Source organism: Diabrotica virgifera, chromosome 6 (genome assembly GCF_917563875.1).
Source record: "Diabrotica virgifera virgifera chromosome 6, PGI_DIABVI_V3a".
NCBI lineage: Eukaryota > Metazoa > Arthropoda > Insecta > Coleoptera > Chrysomelidae > Diabrotica > Diabrotica virgifera.
In genome coordinates this window covers 252,720,618-252,743,835 of record NC_065448.1, presented here as the reverse complement: position 1 = coordinate 252,743,835, position 23,218 = coordinate 252,720,618, and the positions used below count along the sequence as shown (strand labels likewise).

At 31.6% G+C, this 23,218-nt stretch overlaps 1 protein-coding gene across 1 annotated transcript in view; it reads left to right on the top strand.

The window, feature by feature from the left end:
- Positions 1 to 19,452, top strand: part of LOC114338191 (cadherin-86C) — a 56,084-nt gene extending 36,632 nt beyond the window's left edge. The window contains exons 6-9 of the mRNA XM_028288781.2: positions 10,946 to 11,387; positions 11,923 to 12,180; positions 14,580 to 15,313; positions 18,045 to 19,452. Coding sequence (XP_028144582.2) covers positions 10,946 to 11,387; positions 11,923 to 12,180; positions 14,580 to 15,313; positions 18,045 to 18,558 — 1,948 coding nt within the window. The 3' untranslated portion in view covers positions 18,559 to 19,452. The remainder of the gene's footprint in view (positions 1 to 10,945; positions 11,388 to 11,922; positions 12,181 to 14,579; positions 15,314 to 18,044) is intronic.
- The last annotated feature ends 3,766 nt before the right edge of the window (positions 19,453 to 23,218 follow it).

Genomic DNA, 23,218 nt, shown 5'->3' with positions numbered 1-23,218 from the left:
CTCATCCATTTTGGATGTTGACGATTATCCTAGAAATATATACTTTGCATACTAATGTACTGAAAAGATTTGTAGTTGTTGTGCTGCACCACATATATAGATTTTTTAGCCAGAAAATCCTTCACCTTCCTGGTTTTCTTCTACTTTTCTCTGTAAAATTAGTTGCAGCAGTTCATATCTTCGCTCTTTCTTACAATGTGTCGGATGTATTCGATTTTAACTGTTTTATTGTGGGTACCAGCTCTTTTTCTTTTTTAATTCTTAATAAAATAATCTAATTAGTTATGTGATCTGAGTAAGATATATACAAAAATAAGAAAAAAATGTTTTATTTCTTTGGAATAAAATAAAAAAGCCAAGTTGGTTGACTGGTTTAAAGTATTGCAGTGCAGGGGATTTGAACCTATGATCCAACACTTACTTATTTTCAATGCAATGTAACAAAGTCTTAAATCGCTCGACCAACGTGGCTTTGGAACTTTGCTCTAAAAAACAACGATGATATTCACATGTTATGACATTCCTATTGACAATAAAAAGAAATAAAATGTTTTTCAAATAATATTTTATTCAAAATACTGTTATTTAGAGTGTGAGCTTTATGATTATAAATAAAAAAATCTTTGACGTTTGTTCTTAGAGCATGTGAAACATTAATAATTACCAAAAAATTACGGTACCTTTAAATATTAAAAGTATTTGAAAAATTTTAATTTTTGTAGATTGTGTAGTTAATACCAAAAATTAGTGTGGAAATAAAAATAAATATCAACTAAAAAAAAATTTTCAGCGTTTGTTCTTAGAGCGTAGTTCGAGTATGCCCGAACTTTCCCGATTTCCCAATATTAGCTGTGAGTTTTGGCTTAGGATACCCATATAAAAAGCATGGAAAACGAAAAGTTTCAGCGTTTGTTCTTAGAGCGTAGTTCGAGTATGCCCGAACTTTCCCGATTTCCCAATATTAGCTGTGAGTTTTGGCATAGGATACCCATATAAAAAGCATGGAAAACGGAAAGTTTACCTTGGACAAGTGACGGCGTCACTTGTCCAAGGTAAACTTTCCGTTTTCCATGCTTTTTATATGGGTATCCTATGCCAAAACTCACAGCTAATATTGGGAAATCGGGAAAGTTCGGGCATACTCGAACTACGCTCTAAGAACAAACGCTGAAACTTTTCGTTTTCCATGCTTTTTATATGGGTATCCTAAGCCAAAACTCACAGCTAATATTGGGAAATCGGGAAAGTTCGGGCATACTCGAACTACGCTCTAAGAACAAACGCTGAAAATTTTTTTTTAGTTGATATTTATTTTTATTTCCACACTAATTTTTGGTATTAACTACACAATCTACAAAAATTAAAATTTTTCAAATACTTTTAATATTTAAAGGTACCGTAATTTTTTGGTAATTATTAATGTTTCACATGCTCTAAGAACAAACGTCAAAGATTTTTTTATTTATAATCATAAAGCTCACACTCTAAATAACAGTATTTTGAATAAAATATTATTTGAAAAACATTTTATTTCTTTTTATTGTCAATAGGAATGTCATAACATGTGAATATCATCGTTGTTTTTTAGAGCAAAGTTCCAAAGCCACGTTGGTCGAGCGATTTAAGACTTTGTTACATTGCATTGAAAATAAGTAAGTGTTGGATCATAGGTTCAAATCCCCTGCACTGCAATACTTTAAACCAGTCAACCAACTTGGCTTTTTTATTTTATTCCAAAGAAATAAAACATTTTTTTCTTATTTTTGTATATATCTTACTCAGATCACATAACTAATTAGATTATTTTATTAAGAATTAAAAAAGAAAAAGAGCTGGTACCCACAATAAAACAGTTAAAATCGAATACATCCGACACATTGTAAGAAAGAGCGAAGATATGAACTGCTGCAACTAATTTTACAGAGAAAAGTAGAAGAAAACCAGGAAGGTGAAGGATTTTCTGGCTAAAAAATCTATATATGTGGTGCAGCACAACAACTACAAATCTTTTCAGTACATTAGTATGCAAAGTATATATTTCTAGGATAATCGTCAACATCCAAAATGGATGAGCACTACAAGAAGAAGTAGATATATTGGGGATCGGGAAAGTTCGGGCATACTCGAACTACGCTCTAAGAACAAACGCTGAAGATTTTTTTTAATTGATATGTATTTTTATTTCCATACTAATTTTTTAGTATTAACTACACAATCTACAAAAATTAAAATTTTTCAAATACTTTTAATATTTAAAGGTACCTACTGAAATTTTTTTGTAATTATTAATGTTTCACATGCTCTAAGAACAAACGTCGAAGATTTTTTTAATTTATAATCATTTTTATTTCCTTACTAATTTTTAGTATTAACTACACAATCTACAAAAAAAATTAAAATTTTTCAAATATTTTTTAATATTCAAAGGTATGTACCATCTTCTTTTTTGTAGTAACTCCATTTTTAAATTCACACTCGAGACATTTTCTTTTTTGTACCATGAGATTTTAACACTTTTTTAAGTCTCCTGTATTACTTTAATCTATTATGTTTTATAATGTTTTAGTATTAGAAGACCAATTTACACTAAGCTACAACGAATGTCTCTTTGGAATTATTGTGTTTTCAGATACACATACCTATCATAATCCTATAAAACCAATCCAAATTCTACAAAAAAATCGTAATTACACGAGGTTAGACAACTTCATAAAAATCAAAATAAATTAAAGATGTTACTCAACAGATTAAAAAGACAGTGAATAAAATGGTGAAATAGTAAATTTTTCCAATAAAACTGTGTGAATTAGATTTTTTTTTCGGTAAATAGAAAAATTCGTTGAAGTTTTTCAGAAATATTGTAAAATAGGCTAAATATACTCAGTTTTTTGGGCATTCAGCCAACATTGCTTTAAACTTTTTAAGTAAATAATGTTGTAATTGTATAAATACATCGTCAGAATGAAAGAGATTGGTTGGTATCTATAGTTTTTGAAAACATAGTTATTGCTGCATAATATATCATAGTGATACCTATTTCATAATTTATAAATTAACTGGATGATGGATAATTAGAAACGATCTTAAAATTCTTGAAATAATAAGTATGAACAATATAAATTTTAATTCATGTTTAGACTAAATAAACAAGATTTCATGAGATTTTAAACCTTTTTTAAGTCTCCTGTATTGCTTTACTCTATTATTTTTTTATAATATTTTAGTATTAGAAGACCAATTTATACTAAGCTACAAAGAATGTCTCTTTGAAATTATTGCGTAATCAGATACACATACCTATCATAATTCAATACAACCAGTCCAAATTCTACAAAAAATCGTAATTAGAGGAGGTTAGAAAACTTCTTAAAAATCAAAATAAATTAAAGATGTTACTCAACAGATTAAAAAGACAGTGAATAAAAATGGTAAATAGCAAAGTTTTCCGATAAAACTGCGTGAATTAGATTTTTTTTTTCGCTAAATAGACAAATTCGTTGAAGTTTTTCAGAAATATTGTAAAAGAGGCTAAATATACTCAGTTTCTTGGACATTCAGCCAACATTACTTTAAAATTTTCAAGTGAATAATGTATATAATATGTATTTGTTGTATCGATAGTTTTGCTTGTAAGATGTTTATTTCGTATCTCATGCACTCTGATATTCGTAATTTACTTCTTAGTTCTATTATGTATTGTTTATTTAATTCGATATTTCTTTTTTTGTAAGATTTTAATGATACGGTGAAACAGTAAATTTTTCCAATAAATCTGGGTGAATTAGTTTTCTTTTTTGGTTATATAGTGTAACAACCTAGACACCTTTTTTTCCAGAAGTAATGATATTTTATTTCAATATTTCCATCGTCACTACGATGAGAGTCGTAGGTAATCATTTAATTTTAGAAAATATTTATCCTGAATAAGATTCAAATTTACATGTCTATCAAGTTTGTTTTGTTTAGGCAAGCAGGCACTAATTCGTAAAATTATTTTTCCTTAACTTGATTTAATTCCAAAGCATAAACATTCACTGATATACTATTTACTATTTCAAACTTCGAGTTATGACTTATTGGAGCTTCCAAGTCCTCGGTTTTCAAAACAGTATATGGATATGACGATGTAAGTTCTTTATTTATTTTATTTTAGCTGGATCTTCTTCTTCAAGTGCCATCTCCGCGACGGAGGTCGGCAATCATCATAGCTATTCGGACCTTGGAGACAGCTGCTCTGAAAAGTTCGTTTGATGTACATCCGTACCATTCTCTCAGGTTGCGCAGCCACGATATTCTGCGTCTCCCTATGCTTCTTTTTCCTTGAATCTTTCCCTGCATAATGAGTTGGAGCAAGTTGTATCTCTTTCCACGTGTAATATGTCCGAGATATTCCAATTTTCTGGTTTTAATTGTATTTAAGACTTCCATTTCTTTGTTCATCTTTCTCAGAACCTCTTTGTTTGTGACGTGTTCTGTCCATGATATTTTTAGAATTCTTCTATATACCCACATCTCGAATGATTCCAGTTTTTTCATTGATGCAGCATTCAAGGTCCAAGCTTCCATTCCGTAAAACAGAGTCGAGAAAACGTAGCACCTAGCCAACCTTATTCTTAGCTCTAACCTTAGATCTCTTGTGCAGAGCACTTTTCTCATTTTGTTAAGCTGGATAAAGAGAGCTAATAATCATCTAATAAAAGCAATTTTGATCATCATTTTTGATATTTATGTACCAAATTATGTACAGTTTTTTAGACGTTGTCAACACTGCTTTAAAATATTTCGGCAAATAATGGTGTAATTGTAGAAATACATTTGAAACTAGCCAATATGAAGGAGATTGGTTGGTAGCGTTTTTTGAAAGCATAATATCTTAAGGAGTTACTTATTGCATTTATAAATTAACTCGATGATGGGTAAGTAAAAATTGGGTAATATGTATTGAAAATGTGACAGTATACCTACAACAAAAGACACGATATCTTAAAATTTTTTGAAATAATAAATATGAATACTAATATCCTATTTCAAGCTGGATGAGAAGCTAGAAGATAGAACTAGAAATTTTAATTCATGTTTAGACGAAATAGTCAAGATTTTTGAATTTGGTGTGCCTCTTGTATGGCTTTTCCAATGCTTGAATTTTGTATCTTATACATACCGTATTATTTTCTTCCATATACAAATGTATCACAATATGAAAGTTCTAATCTGATTCTGATTCTAATTCTAATTTTTCCATAAGTGAATTAGAAACCTGTTTAAAATGCAATTAAAATACTGTACTTATAGAATGATTAAGAAAATTTCCGATTGTAGTAATGGCGTTAGTACAAATAAAGAATTATATCGACACACACCTTAAGTTTCCAGATGGTTGGTAAGAATATATTTAGTTCGAATTATTTTAAAACCGTCCAAAGATCCTTCGAAACCTAGTTCGAATTATTTTAAAACCGTCCAAAGATCCTTCGAAACCAGAATCATACCAGGGTAAATTCTTAGAGTCATGCGTACTAAAAACATTCGAAAGAATGATTAAGTCATAATTAATAATGACATTATTTTCTACCTACGTATCGTGTATTTTTCGTGTTTTTTTTGTATCTTTCGTAAAACAATAAGGAGCGCAAGAAAATTTATTATTTATTATTTTTATTGTGAATAAGCCACATTTTTACTTTAAAATTAGTTTATTTTGACCTATCGATTTCCCTTTCGGAGATCATTCTCATAGTACAAATGTATTTGATTTTTTTGATTGGATCAATAGAAGTTCGATTTTTTGCTTATTATTAACTTGTGTATACCCATAATAAGTAATTTTCTCAATCGGATTACTCTAATTATACTAAAAGACTTTTGCTTTGAAAATTTGCGACCTATTTCTATTAGATATCTTCCTTTTAGATATATTTTTTGTCTTTGTCATTTATATTGCACTAAGTCGAAGTTCTTTTTCATATCGATGAATTCAATTTGTTTTATGCATGGGATTTTATTTGAGATCACATTTAAAACGTACTTTATAACAAAAATTTGTATTCTCCAACTGATTAGAACTCTAAATCTGGTTTGAAAATAATATGAGAAATATCGGTGGTTTGGACTTAGCGAAAGAATTTATCTGATATGTATTGTAGGTATTATCGATATAATGATAGATTTAGCAATTAGTGGCTTGCATATATTTATGCTTCATATACTGACATTTTGCACCTAGGGAGAGATAATGTAAATATTGAGAGTTGCATGGTAAAAATAAGAGGTTTACTAGTTTGGACATAATGAAAGAACGCCTGTGTATAATAGAGTACGAAAGATTTGGATGTTTCTCAGTAAAAACGAAAATAATAAAGCCCTTTTGACATGCTGATGTATTTGATTTTTATGTCTGACTAGAACTCTAAATCTGGTTTGCATACAGAGTGAGTTTTATGTATGGAAACACTCAATTATCTCGGAAACGGCTTGCAAGATTTTTATAGATTTTGATGGGTATTAATTTTCTGAGGCGGTCTATATTATAGTGACAATTACATTGTTGTCAGATTTTCCGTTTTTCTGGAAATCCAATTCCGTATTTCTAATAGGACAAGAAGTCGTTATTTGAGTTTTGAAGTCCTAAAGAAATACTGATTATTTTTCATGTTATTTTCCCTACAACTAAATGCCATAATTTCGAAGTTATTGCTACATTTATTAAAAAAATTTAAACAAATTATAAAAACCAATAGTGTACAAAAGTATACAACACGATAGTATACGAAAAGTTTGGATGTTTCTTAATAGAAACGAAAATACTAAAACCCTTTTGACATGCTGATGTATTTGATTTTTATGCTTGACTAGAACTCTAAATCTGGTTTGAAAATAATGTGAGAAATATCGGTGGTTTGGACTTAGCGAAAGAATTTATCTGATATGTATTTTAGGTATTAGCGATATAATGATAGATTTAGCAATTGGTGGTTTGCATATATTTGTATTCCATTTTGATACACTGATATTTTCTAGGAAGAAATAATGTAAATATTGAGAGTTGCGTGTTAAAAATAAGAGGTTTACTAGTTTGGACATATAGAAAGAACGCCCGTGTATAATATTTTACGAAAGATTTGGATGTTTCTCAGTAGAAAAGAAAATACTAAAGCCTTTTTGACATGCTGATGTATTTGATTTTTATGCCATTGTATTTTATTGGTTGAGGTACTGTAAGTTACGATTGGACGGAAAATACGTATCTAAGACCCTTTTGACATGATGTATTTTATTTTTCTGTCACTGAACTCTATTGGTTAAATCGTATCATTTGAGAATTCGTATGTCCCTATTGCACCAAGAGGACCGAAGATACAGAACTCCTTTTTAACATTCTGCTCTATTTGATTTTTCTGTGTCTGGTGGTTAAATCATTTGTATCTAATGTCTTTATGGCATGATGTTATGTTTATTTTTTCTATATTATTCAATTTGTTAAATCACATGATACCTCGCATATCTCTCAGAGAGGGATGGATTGGACATATCAAAATACTGCTTCTATTATATCTTATACGTTATCAGGGGCATTAGTTACGTATTTTCAGGATACAGCCAAAAGGGCATTAGTTATATCTTCTGTTTTATTGGTCCAATCGTGACGTAAAAGTCGGGCCTCCACCACAAAACGAGACAAAAATGAGCAGAATGGACCTTAAATTTTTTTTTAATTTCCCCCAGCATCTGGGGAAAAATTGATTTTCTATCTAACTCTAATACACAGACTCTTATGGGAGGCGCTGTTGCTAGATGTTGCGAAATGCCCAGTTTGTCAGTAGATCTAGGAAATTTTTTTGTGCGCCCATACCGTTGGGCACTACATACCTACAACTTTTATTGTCTATGCCTCTCTACGTTACGCCATTTAGGCATGTCTACAACTTTTATTGTCCACGTCTCTCCTTACGTCTATGCCTCTCTACGTTAATCCGTTTAGGTACTACATGCCTACAACTTTTATTGTCTATACCTCTCTTTTTACTTGTGTATATATAATTTTCTCAATCGAATTACTCTAAAAGACTTTTGCTTTGAAAATTTGCTATCTTTTTCTATTAAATATCTTCCTTCTAGATTTTTTTTGTCTTTGTCATTTATAATGCACTCAGTCGAAGTTCTTTTTCATATCGATGAATTCAATTTGTTTTATGTATGGGATTTTGAGATCACATTTAGAACGAATTATGGTAGATTCCTTCAACGTAATATCTGTATCAGGACAAATTGGAATAAAAATAGCGAGTTTAACTAAAAATACTGAAATGGAATAAAAATGGTGAATTGGAATAAAAATGGCGAATTGGTGGCACCAAATGTTATGGCCGTAGATAAAATATAGTATGCAGCTCGTAACGGTTAGTTTATGGATTAAATAACATATTCGATACTCCCCACACCTTTAACGTACCACAATCTCCAATCAGACCAATGCTAATGAGATGTCACCATCGCTTACACATAAATTATGTTACGGTCGTAGATAAAATATATGCCTCTCTACGTTAAGCCGTTTAGGTACTACATACCTACAACTTTTATTGTCTATGCCTCTCTTTTTACTTGTGTATATATAATTTTCTCAATCGAATTACTCTAAAAGACTTTTGCTTTGAAAAATTGCAATCTTTTTCTATTACATATCTTCCTTCTAGATTTTTTTTGTCTTTGTCATTAGGTACTACATACCTACAACTTTTATTGTCTATGCCTCTCTTTTTACTTGTGTATATATAATTTTCTCAATCGAATTACTCTAAAAGACTTTTGCTTTGAAAATTTGCAATCTTTTTCTATTAAATATCTTCCTTCTAGATTTTTTTTTGTCTTTGTCAACTCAGTCGAAGTTCTTTTTCATATCGATGAATATATTCGTTACTACCCACACCTTTAACGTACCACAATCTCCAATCAGACCAATGCTAACGAGATGTATAGCGCCAACTATCGGATAATAGCTGAATTATGGTAGATTTCTTCGACGTAATGTCAAGGAAAATTGGATAAAAATGGCGAATTTGAATAAAAATTGACTAAAAATGGCGTCATTCAGCGGCTAATAGGTAAACTATGGTAGATTTCTTCGACGTAATGTCAAGGAAAATTGGGTTAAAAATGGTGAATTTGAATAAAAATGGCGAATTTGAATAAAAATGCCGAATATGTTACGGTCGTAGATAAAATATAGTATACAACTCGTAATGCTTAGATTTCTGCACGTGATTGGTTTAAATAACATATTATGTTATGGTCGTAGATAAAATATAGTATATGCAACGTGCCCCTTTCCACCGATCCATTTGTACGTCACGATCCAACACACCCCTTTCCAATACCTCACACGTCGGACCAATAACAACGGAGATATGCTTTAGTGCCGTTTTAGCTATGCCGCCATCTTTGTTTTTATGTTAACGTATTCGTTAGCCCCTCCCCTTTCCTATGATACCTCACATGTCACGATCGGACCAATAACAACGGAGATATGCTTTAGTGCCGTTTTGGCTATGCCGCCATCTAAAAATACTGAAATGGAATAAAAATGGCGGATTGGTGTCATCTAGCGGAAAATAACTATGGTAGATTCCATTATGGAAGATTACTTGTGACGTCAGCATCTATCTCACTCTTACTCATTGGGAAGGTACTTCTCTCTCTAACACATTGATTTCTATATCTTGGTAGCAGAACCGGCATTCCCCTTCTACTGTCTGCTCGTGTTAAATGACCGAACCATGCTAATTTTTTCTCCTTTATTGTGTGAAATAAGATTGTAAGTTGGTTTGATTTTATGTCTGTTTCTTATTTCTACATTTTTGAGTCTGTCTATTCTTTTCGCCTCTATAGTTATTCTGAGGTATTTCATCTCTACTGCTTGTATCCTGCTTTGGTGTCTTCTGTTTAAGATCCAGTTTTCTGTTTCTTATGTCAATGTTGGCCTATATATTGTCATCTTCGTTTTCCTTGATATTTCTTTATTGTCGAATAATTCTCTGTTCAGAGCCTGGAATAGTTTTCCTATACTGTCTACTCTATTATTGAGATTGTCATTGATGCTTCCTCTATTATTTATTACTGTTTCCAGGTATTTGTGTCTGTTTGTTTGCTTAATTTTTCTATCTCGACTTCAATTAGTTGGCATTAAACTACCTCCATGTCTACTAACTTCTTGCGTTATTTCAAATGGTTGCGATTCATATTTTGTGTTCTTATTCGTGTTATTTTGTGTTCGTTATTTACTAGTGATTTTAGCCGTTGCCATGCGATGAGGGTACAATCAATTAGCCCTTACAGTCACTGCACTAAATTTGTTTACTTCCTTCTATTTTATCGTATCTCCCTCCAATTTTTTCTGACTTCCTCTATGTTTTTCTGGCCCTTCCTATTTTTTTTCTGACTCTACCCTATTTTTCTGGCACCCTTCAATTTCTTCTGACACCCTCAAATTTTTTCAGACACCCTCTAATTTTTACTGGCTTTCTCTAATTTATTTTTATTATACATACATATCTTACATACATTATTATTATACATACAATCATATATAATTATACATTATACAATGATTATACATTATATTATCATATTATACATATATTATTATACATACAATCGAAAGACAATAAATAACGGCATGTGGCACTTGAGACAGAAATGACTACTTCTTATAGCGCGTTATATACAATTGAAATTTTATATCTGCTTATCACTAAAGTATCGTCGTACCATCATGCTATATTTAAGAAAACCAGCTTCGTACGACCTTTCATTAGATATCGCAAATCAGTTGGCTGATTTTGTCTATATGTTTGAGAAATCCCTTTTGTGGGACTGGATATATGACATTTCTGTATTTTTTTTTTTATTATAAACTTGAAACTGTAGGTACATATGAGTTTATTTTTAGGAGCGTTGTAGAAGCAACTGTAACATTTTCTAAGGGATCTGTTGTCGATCTAGACGAAATTACCAAAATTATAAATCAGAAAGTTGAGGAACATCGAGTAAAAGAAGTAGAAAAAGAAAAAGAACGTGAAATTATTAAAATACAAGAAAGTAGCAGCACAAACCTTACGTGGCTTCTTATCCTGTTCATAGTCCTTCTCTTACTTGCCATTCTAATTATGTTGATCTGCTGTTTATGTAGGCCTTGTCCCTTGTACCACTACTATACCTTTTACAGGAACAGGAAAGAAACTCCAAGTGTTGAAAAAATAGAAAAGGTTCGTATAATTGGTGCAGGAGAAGGTAGAGATAGTAAGTCGGTGCAAGTAGCAGAATGGTTTGGTAGGAAAGAAGCGTGGACGCCTGATCAAGATGTTGAAGCAGAATCTTTAAGAAGGCACGAGGTAAGTGACATTGAAAAAGAAAAAGAGTTTAATATTGTCTAAACATTTAGGTGAAGGTAGTTTACTTCATAAGTAAGCCAACATATGCCGTCGTTAATTATTTCTCTCATCTGTTTGATTCTTCTGCAATATTAGAACTCAACGAATTATTAAAATATATAATAAAACCTAAATTTTAAGCGTTTAAGCAAGCCATTATGTGGTCGAGATTCAAAGTTGTGGCGGTTTTAATTTTGACTTTAATCTGACGCATCAAATACGTGCTTTCGTTATTTAACCCTCTATGTAGATATGACCTTATCCAGTGAGGCATAGTTTGTCAGTTTTTATTGCCAGCAACTTTCTATTGAGTTCTAATGTTGCAGAAAAATCAAACGGATGAGAGAAATCATTAAGACAGATAGATCTGAAAAAGACCTATTTCCAGCAGTAGATGCGTACAGGTTGATGTTGATGATGATTTGTACTTATGTACATCTTACATGCCATGTTAAGATAATTACATAAATTGGGACTACTTTATTGTCTTTTTAAGGTTGACAGAGGATCAGATCAAGGTGGAGTAAAAAGAGCAGCAATGCAGAGACAAAGTGAAGTTCAACATGAACCTTTAAGAGACCAATATTATATACGGGAAGGCAACGCTGATATTTTAAGACTGATAACAAGAGGAGGTGAGCCTCAGAGGGGAATGAATATGGCTACAGAACAACAGTATATGGCTTCGGATACGGGAAAGGATATTCTAATGCGACGCTATATTGAGCAGCAGCAAGCAGATCTAAGGTCTCAGGTAAATATACAGTTTTTTACACGTTTGACAAAATTGTACAAAAAATATAAAATTCTTTAGTATACATACTATAATTTGATCTTCTTTTTCTTCATTAATTATTAGAAGCTTTTATTTAGTTCAATAGTTTGCGTGAAATCTTTAGACGTTAATTTGACTGCCTTTTCTTCAATGCAAATGAATGAAAATTTGCAGACATATGCATTCGCGGGAACAATACACGAATAGTCAATAAAATTTTTTTTCATGTTTATTAATTGTTTAAATAAAAAAAAACGATTTTAATGGAAAACGCTTAAATTCTCTTGTTTTATACAATGTAAAAACTTGAAACTTTTACGGATTGTATAGCTAATGATATAAACAATACATAATTTCACTTTTTACGTTAATTTTTTTGCCGATCCCGGTTACTTTTCATGTTAGTACATCGTATGTTTTATACATGACGATATATTTTATGTTTGAAAAGTGTAAGGCTAGAAAGTAAAAAATAAAAAAATATGAAAAAAAAAAAATTTAAGAAACGCTTTTCTTTAGTTACGAGTGACTAAAATTAAAAATACTATAAAAAAATCAACCAAAAACCAAAAAATAAAAAAAATTGAAAAAATCTAACAAATTCGTTAAAGAAAAGCATGGGGCGAAAACCGTTTATTCGATGAACACGCGCCACGCTTTTCTTTGACGGATGTTTTAGATTTTTTCAATTTTTTTTTATTTTTTGCTTTTTAGTTGATTTTTTTATAGTATTTTTAATTTTAGTCTTTCGTTTCTTAAAAAATTTTTTTTTCATATTTTTTGGCATTATAACTCTGGATTGGTCTTTGCCTGTCTGGGTATATCCTTCCATTCAGAACTCCCTTATCTTACATTCATAGTTTTCTCCTCTATTGTCTTACTTTCCCCTCTATTGTCTTACATTCATAGTTCTCAGGTCGTCTTCCACGTTCATCCAATTATCTCGTTCTCGGAATTCCTTTTTGTGTCCACCCATTTTGAAAAAATGTGAAAATCTTGAATTATCCTTGTCTGTCTGTCCGAGAGACTTTAATGACAAATAAGGTATCTAATGAAAGAGCCTATAACCCAAATATGATAGTAAAGGTGCAACATTGGACATATAAGACTTTCGGTTTTAGAGTTGCAACCAGAAGTTCTGTTTTAAACTCTCTGAGATTTCGGAGTCAAGTTGTCCTTCTTTCGGTGATCTTGCCCTGTATTATGTGATATGCCCTGTGTATTAATCTGATTTTAAGGTTTAACGTAATATCTCTATTAATAAGAATTTTCTTCAGTTTATTGCTTTGGATTTTCTTATGTGCATTTTTATTTCTTAATTTATATCCCAGTTATGGTTAACGTTGGAGCCCAAATACTTAATATTGTGCAGTCTTTCTAAACTTTATTCCACACTGTCGGATATTCATTGGTTGTATCGTTTTGCTGACAAACATAAGTTTTTCCTTAGTAGAATTAAGTTTTAGCCCATATTCATCACATGTTTTGCATGTCTTTGCAATTCATTTTCATTGGAAGCAATTAGTACCGTATCGTCTGCGTATATGAGATTGTTGACATCTGCATCTAAGGCTTGTTTAAAAAAAATCCGAGTAGATATTAAAAGGTAGAGGCAATAAAATACATCCTTGCCTCACTCCAAGTCATATTTACACTGCTTCTGTCGTCTTTGCAATACAAATTTTTGATAATACGGAGGCCTTGGTCATCAATTCCCACCTGTTGCAAGACACTTATCAGTTTTCCGTGGGTGAGTTTGCCATAGGCCTTTTCGAAGTCGGTAAAACACATATATACCGGTTCTTCTATATCCCTACATCTTTGAATCATAACCTGCAAACTGAATAATTCTTCTCTTATTCCAATGTTGTTTCTGAAACCAAACTGTTATTGTCTATCGTCACCCTAATTAGCAAAACTCGTAACTCCATTTTTACTCAATTTGTGAATACATGCGCCATCTGTTTGTAAATTAATTTATCTGTCTTTTGACCAAATCCTGTAACTCCATCTAAATGTAGAAATTAAATATAAGCGAAAAAGTAAACCTTATAACTCCGTATCAGCTTTTGACTTCAGAAAACCACGTAACTCCAATTATGTTTATAATTCTTGTGTGCTTTTAACCTCGTAACTCCAAATTAATATTGGTTTAATTGGGACAAACCTCGTAACTCCACAAAATTTTAGAAAATTTAAAAAATGATTCTCCACAATCATGTATATTATTTTATTTTAAAATGTTCGATTAATTTTGACAGAATCGCAAAATTTATTCCAAATTCAAATTTTTGCGTCTCCTGAACAATTTGTCGTTTTGGAGTTACGAGTTTTGCTAATTAGGACGACGCTATTATTAAATGAAAATATATTTCTAGGTTCTTCTGCCAAATGCAGTTAGAGCTCAAAGTGAGCATGAACTGTTAGAAGCATCCCTTCGCCAACAAAACGCATTGCTGCGCCAAATTCTTCTGGATAGAGAAAGAGATCTACGTCTGGAAACCCAGTCCTTACCAGCAGGTACCCAAACAGATCAAGATGCAGGAACACAGACAGAACCAGAACTGCTCAAACCCCCAAAGAGAGAAATCCGTTCTGATAACGACCAAAGCGAGTACAGTGACGAAGAAGATGAGCTAGCCATTATCAAAGCTAGAGCAAAAAGAAGGAACGGTCGCAAGACGCATATCAAAAGAAAAATTAAAACACCAATACAAGAAGAAGTAGAATTAGAAATAGAACATCCTCATAAGGAAATTGATAGATATATAGAGAGTAGAGTTAGTGAAGTAAGGCAAAAGCGAGCTCCAAGTGAAACGATGTCAATCGATACCTATTCTTCCAAGTCAGAACTAAAAAAAGAAGTCTTAGAAGAATTGCTAGCGTCCTTAGAACAGAGTTTTGATAGTGATAGTGGGGAATACCACAGGAAAAAAGAAAGATTGAAATATCTATTAAAGAAAGACATATTTTCTGATGATAGTCTTGAGATTAGTGGAAAATCGGATGAGAAGGCAAGCACAGATTCTAGTAAACAAAGATACCATTCGGAGATAGATTTAAGAGCAATATCTTCCAGAAATCGAAGGAAATCGTCAGATAGTTCAATAAGGTAACTTTTTTTATTAAATTATTTTATGGGTATACTGTTTTATGTAGGTATTTACATTTTTATAGAAGTTTAAATGAATTAAATTTTTTTAATAAAAAAATGAAATTAAATTAATATCAAAAGAAAAACATTACTACTACATGCCAGTTCTTCCAATCGCCACTTCGTCTGGTTGTTTCATAGATCCTCTTCTATGTTTCTCTCTCTAACCTCTTTGTCCATTCCTTCTCTCCAACTGTTTCTTGGTCTACCTTGTTTTCTCTTTGTATATGTTCGAACCGCATAAGTTGTTTTGTTGTTAAGTCATCCGTGATTGTTCGTTTGATTCCCATTATTTCTCTAATGCGTTCGTTGGTAATCTTTTCTCTTGTATATCTTCATGCTGCTCATGCTTCTGTCAGCGTTACCAATGTTCTTTCTTTTGGTGACAATGTCTCACACAGCTATATAAAGTCATACCTTTCACTATAGTCTCATAAATCTTCTTTTTATTTTCTTTGCTGATGGATTGGTCCCATAAAATAGCCCTTAACATTGTGATGTCTTTTCTACCTGACGTATTTCTCTCTGTTATGGCTTTGTCTAATGTTCCATCGTGCGAAATATTGATACCTAGATATTTGTAGTCAGAGCAGTGCCTTATCGTGGCCATGTCGTCTAATTTTAGATATTTTTGTTGTCCTTCAATGCACAAGTATTCGGTTTTCTTCTTAATCACTTCTATACCTACTCCATATACTCTTCAATTAATTTTCGGGCCATATAGTTTAAATCGTCATAATCTTGAGCCATTATTACTTAAGTGTCTGCTAAGTTGGGCATATATGTACTTATATACCATAGTATTGGTGAGTGGTATCCCCATTGTTTTACATTTTTGTTTCCATCTTTTTAAAGCACTTTTGAGGTACATATATTTTAAATAAAGTGGGGAACAGGCAATGCCGGATTAATCTGCCGCCTATGGCCCGGGCACTTGATGGGGCCCGCATCCCACTCAAATGCATTAATTAATATTGAATTATTTAAGCAGTAATTAAAAAAAAATAAAATTTAAAAAAAATCAAATAGGGCTAACTCAGACAAAAAAAAAAGAGAATTTATGATTTCCAATCAAACTGAGTTTTTTTATTTGTCTTCTATCTTTTGATTTGTCGTAAAACAATTAAAAAAGTATTTTATCGAAAAAAATATTCTTAGCAAAAACATAGCTTTTAAAAAATTGAAAAAATGGTGTATGTGTGCAATCTGTAGACCCAGTAGAAGCTAAAGAAAAGTAGGTTCTTATTCGTCAAATTCCAAATCGAATATTTCAACGTAAAATAATAAAAAAATGAAGCACTTTTCATGGAAAATTCATCATAACTGGTTTGAATGTTAAAAAACCATTAGGTTTACTTGTTAAAAAAAATCTAGCAAAAAAAGTAAGGAAGAAAAACTCAGAATAAAGTAGATCCAATTTTTTGGGTAAAAAACTGGTGAAAATAACCCCTTCATTAACATCCCAAATGAAATTAATCCTTACCGCTTCACAAGCTACTTTACTTATGTATTATTTATATGCTCTGTAAGGTTTATCGATATAAAGTGCTTATTTATAAAAGGGCTGTAGTAGAAAGGGCTTGAACAAATTCACTAATCAAGAGTGTATCCATTTTTTTTTATTTAGCTTAATGCTTTGACAACTAATGGCCATTGGCATGGTACAGTGGATTTTTCCAATCAGGTACCTAGTGTAATGTGTAGTGTGTGTGTTGAGTAAATGTCTTGTTACTTAGCAAACTCGTCATTGTTTTTGCAAAGAGACACTAATTGTATCCGAACATCTGCGGTCTCTCCGGTGAGCACCGATCCCACAGGGATAGAAACTATTTTCATTTATTAATTTTTAATAAATGAAAAATTCTCTATCCAGAGTATGCAAATTTTGAACAGTCATATCCTAACCAATTTTTATCTCCCAAAAAAAAATCTGAGATATTCAGAAAAGCAAAACCTACATTTTTTTACTCTTCAAGATTTTTGGCATCACTAATAATTTTTAAGTTATTTTGAAAAAAAAATACATTTTTTTCAAAATTTCAAAAAATTTGTTTTACTTTAAATCCCAATGTTTTGAAATATAAGCAATGTGAACCGGTAAAACTTACAAATCATATAAATAATATATAAGTTTTTTCAAGATTTTCATAAATTTTCAAGATTTTTTGCCAAAAAAAGGAATCAAAATTATTTTAAGCTTTACTTGCTTAATTTTGATACCTGCTTGAAACTTGTTTAAAAAAAAGCAAAAGTTAAACTTTTTTAACACTTTAAAAAAGTTGTGATCAGTTTCCACCGAAAAGTCTTCATTTTTTGGTTATTTACGTTGAATTATTTGATTTGGAATTTGTCGAATAAGAATATACTTTTCATTAGCTCCAGCTCTGTTTATACTGGGTCTACATACTTCAGACATGCACCATTTTTTTAAATTTTGTATACGTTATATTTTTCCTAAGAATATTTTTTCGATAAAATACTTAATTTTGGAGTTAGTTGCGAAAAACCGTCTAAAAACGTGTTTTTTTTTATTTTTCTTTATATTATATAAACTATTGGTAGATGTCAAAGTACTAAAGAGTTACTTTCTTTCTTTTATTGTCTTATGACATCGTTAAAGGTTCTGTTTTTGGTAAAATTTCATTTGTTATTAATTTTGAAAAATTTTAAAAATATATTTTTGTTTTAGACCTTCTAAACTGAAATCAAGAAGCCAGATGGATCTTTCACAAATTTCAGGAAGCAAAAAATCCAAATCGTCTGCTAGAAAAATAAACGGTGGACCTAGATATATGGATTGGTACAAGAAATCCGATGAAACCAAATCAAAAAACAAAGAAGTACAAGAAGGAAGAAAGAAAGAAGCTAAGAAAGAAGCCAAAGATTCCAAAAATTCCGGTACCAAACCAGCAGTTAGTTCAAGACTACTAATGGACACCGAGTCCAGTAAAAATAAAAAAGTAGACAATAAGAAGAATTCTGTTGGTCCTGATCATCCCCTTCTTCAACATTCTGAATACAGATTCGAAGGACCGTATTTTGCGGCTCCAAATCAACCCCCCAAAAAACCCGAGGAAGATAATGACTCTGGTATTGCTTTAACTAAACCACCAATAGCTCAGAAGAAAAGTGTGTTCACTATTGCTTATGACGATATGCATACTAACCAACTTAGAGCAGATGACAGTGTCACTTCTCCATAATTTATATTACTTTTTTGATAGTATACGAACTAAATGTTTTTGAATGTTTATTTAGTAAACCATTTATTATCTAATCTATAACATGATTTCTCTCATCATAACCGTCTTATTTACACCTTCAGAGAATTGATAAAATAAAGGACCTGAGGAAATGGTTCTCCACAACAACAACTAATCTATTTAAAGCATCAGTTAATAAAATAGCCAGAATGATCGCCTATATTCGAAATGAATAGGCACCAAAAGAAGAAGAATTTAAACCTTTAGCAACAGTTTGTAGAGAGCCAAGACTGTAGATTTTCTAATCAAATATGCCATCATAATTTTTTGGCTGGATTTAAAGGAAGTTCGCTAGAGATTTCTTACACATTGTATTACTGGTTGCGCTACTAGTAGTAACTTAGTATAAAGAGATTCTAGAGATTCGCGCATCTGTAAAAATATTAGTACATTAAGGCCCGGTACTTTATGTCTCCGTTAACAGCCGGTTAGTTAACCGGGGTTTAATCGGGACAGAAATATATGCATAACATAGACATAAACGCAATTATACTTATTATTATATTCATAAATAATTATAATAATAATTATAATTGCTTTTATTACAATGCAAGAGGCCCTATGAGGTACTTTTCTGTCCCGATTAAACCCCGGTTAGCTAACCGAGGTTTAACCGGGACATAAAGTACCGGCCCTTAATGTACATTTTTAACATCCAAATTTTGGATGTTAAGTTAAGAGGAAACAGTAGCGATCAACAGGTAGCGAAAACGCGTTCCAAGATTGCGGCTGTAATTTTGAATATTTTTTCGAGATATTTGGCACACGTATTCGTAATATAATAAAGAATGGCGGTACATAGCCCAATTTGAAAAATATATTAATATGTGGAAATTACTCTGTAATTAAATACAATATTAAAAAACGAGCCTGTACCGCCATTAAGAAGAACAAAAAAATACACTTTCTTCAAATAAACTTTTTTATCCGATGCCTAGATTTTGTGTCATTTTGGAACTACTAAAATTTTTTATTTCATTAGTAGTTCCAAAATGACACAAAATCTAGGCATCGGATAAAAAAGTTTATTTGAAGAAAGTGTATTTTTTTGTTCTTCTTAATGGCGGTACAGGCTCGTTTTTTTAATATTGTATTTAATTACAGAGTAATTTCCACATATTAATATATTTTTCAAATTGGGCTCTGTACCGCCATTCCTTATTATATTACGAATACGTGTACCAAATATCTCGAAAAAATATTCAAAATTACAGCCGCAATCTTGGAACGCGTTTTGGCTACCTGTTGATCGCTACTGTATCACCTTAAGAGGTGACTTATATTTTTTTAGTCCGGAACAAATAGGTCCAGAACATTGTTTAAATAATCAAAATGTCAAAAAATGAAGGAAAAATTCGATTTTTTTCTTCGTTTTTTGATTATAACTTTAAAAGTATGTATTTCCAAGAAAAGTTACTCTGACAAAAGTTGCGTAATTAAATTTCCTACAATATAGGATTAGTTAACAATTTTAAATATTGTCACCCTTGTTGCAAAATAGCAATAATTGCGAGAAACCCATAAAAAAAAGTATTCGCATTTTACGTTTTTCAACCATTTGTGCTAAATTTAGGACCTTCATATTTCACCCAGAAAAACTTTTTGATATAATAAAACAATACTGTAAATTTCATTAAGATCGCTTTAATATATTTTGCAATCCAGCTTTCGCAAAAAAAAATCATTTTTTTTAATGTTGCAGGACTGAAAATAAAGCAGACAGCAAGTTGAATTTTTTTTACTTGTAAGTAGAAGAATACTGTACCTTTCATTTGCAATTTACAAAATTAAAATCGGTTAACTACCACGGTGTCCAGAATATTTTTAACTAAACATTAATTTTTGGTGCTAAGTGCAGGACAGCAGATACGTCTGCTCTGATTGGGCATTCCAATGACCTTTGTTAATGATTGATAAATTTTAATTTTTAGTACATTTCGATATAAATAAATAAATTTGTTTATTGCAAAATAAAAACATATACTCTGTCCGTTGAAATAACACTTTCTTTAGCAAAAACTTTCTTTGATCATATATTTTAACTTAAAGAATAAAAGTTTATTATTGTTAAACATATGCGATTGATAAAACAATATTTCACAAACAATAATAAAATTAGTTTGATTTTTGTGGAATTAAAATATTAAATTACAACAAAATATAGAGCAAGAAAATAATATATTAGATAAAGATTGGAAGAAATTTAGGTGGAAATCAACTTGTGTGAATCGAACACCGCTGTCCTGCGCGTAGCACCAAAAATTAATGTTTATTTAAAAAAATTCTCGACGCCGTGGTAGTTAACCGATTTTAATTTTGCAAATTTCAAATGAAAGTTACGGTATTCTTCCATATGCAAAAAAGAAAATTCAACTTGCTATCTGCTTTATTTTCAGTGCTACATTTTGGAAAAATGATTTTTTTTAAAGCTGGATTGCATAATCTGTTGAACCGATCTTAATGAAATTTAAACTATTGTTTCACTATATCAAAGTTTTTCTGAGTAAAATATAAAGGTCCTAAGTGTAGCATAAATGGTTGAAAAACGTAAAATGCTAATACTTGTTTTTTTTTATGTTTTTTTTAGCAATTATTGCTATTTTACAACAAGTCCGACAATTTTTAAAATCTTTAACCAATCCTATATTGTAGGAAATTTAATTACGCAACTTTTATGTTAGTACAACTTTTCTCGTAAATGAATACTTTTAAAGTTATAATCAACAAACGAAGAAAATAATCGAACTTTTCCTTCATTTTTTGACATTTTGATTCTTTAAACAATGTTCCGGGCCCTTTTGAGTGGGAGGATAACTCAATTATTATTATATGAGTTATTTATTCCAAGCAATTTCTGCAAGAAAATATGAGCCACCTCTCAACGTCCATCTCAAAACAGATGCGCACTGGACTACTATTAATTACATTATAGTGATTTTACCCGTCAATGTAATAAGACCAGTTATCACATATGGTGCTGAAGTAGGTGCCTAATGTAGTGCCTAATGTGTCTGACACAGAAAGAAGAAAAAGTGAGGATCCTAGAAAGGAAAATAATCGGGAGGATAGCAGGCCCACTAAAGTTAGGTAATAATGAATTTAGAAAACTCATGAAGTGAGAGAATTTATCAAGGCATAGAGACTCAGATGGATGGGACATATAGAAAGGAGAAATCCAGAAGCCGTTATCAAGAAAATTACCAAATGGAGACCTGTATCAGGCAGACCACGAGAAAGACCCAAAACCAGATGGGAGAACCGGATAGTCGAGGACATTAAGAAGATAGGAGTTAGAGAATGGGTAACGATAACCAAAAACAGGAAGATGCCAAGTCACACAACCAATTGTAAAACCAAAATGTCAATGTGAACTGATTCAGCGCGACAAATGAATCAGAAGAGCCCAAAGAGGGAGGCAATCACTCCGTTAGGAGTGTAGATGCCATGATGATGATGATGATGATGATGATGATGATGATGATGAATAGTTAATCACTTCAATATTTTGAATTATAATGTATTTAAGACATTTTTGACACAAATATAGACAAGGTACTAGAATTTTGAACATCATATTATACATTTTAAATGGCTTGCTAAACAGACTTATGTTTGTAAAAAGTGTTGACTTTGAAAGAAGAAGAAGCCACTGTATTGTTTGCTCTAAATGGTTATCAAAGTGTATTTTTATACTAAATCTATGTCATGTTCTGTAAATAATAATTAGTTCACTGAACTTTGATAAAATTATATAATGTCTTTTCTATATTAATTTGCAAACGCGATTGTATTGATTTAGTAAAATAAATAATTTTTTATCTTGTTTTTATTTTAAAATGCTTTAACACATATACAAAAATACTATAAAAGAATTCTTGAACCTGACTTTGGCTTTTCCCAACTATTTATGGACTCCACCAGCTCTGACGACTTACAACTTTTGTAAACTGACCACCAAATGTAAATTAAATGATGAAATTGAGATTAGAATTTTCGGTTTTCCAATTTCGTACTCGATACCCGTGAGTCATCCGTTTCACCTTCCGTCCTTAAGTCGTGCTCTGGGCTTGCCTCAGCCAATTAGCCTAACATCGTTTCTCTTGCTATGGAAGGGCTATGAGAGAGGTACATAAGGGATCAAGTTCTGGTTAATAACCCCAAGCCGTGAGCAAATGGATTTTCAGTACCCCTGCTCTCCAATAGAGCAATAAGCATAAATGGAGATGTTTCGGTTAGAGTTACTGTTACGAGGGGATGTCCACAGAGGGGTGGTGCCATTACCACTCCTCTGGAACATAGTTCTAGACACCCTGGTTGATCATCTCAGCAGGAACAGTTTCTACACAATACCCTACTCAAACGACATAGCTGAAGTAATGAAGAGATGGTCCTCTTCACCAGAAAAAGAAGGATTACGGGCTTAATACCCCCAAGAATTCTAAACTGCAGTCTAAACTTCTCTGAAGAGGTGAAATACGTTGGTATTACTCTTGACAGGAAGTTAACATGGAACTCCCACTTAAATCTATTTATCAGCCTTGAAACATCCAATATTGGGCATAGGCCTTCCCTTTGCTCCTCCAAGTTTATCTATCCTGAG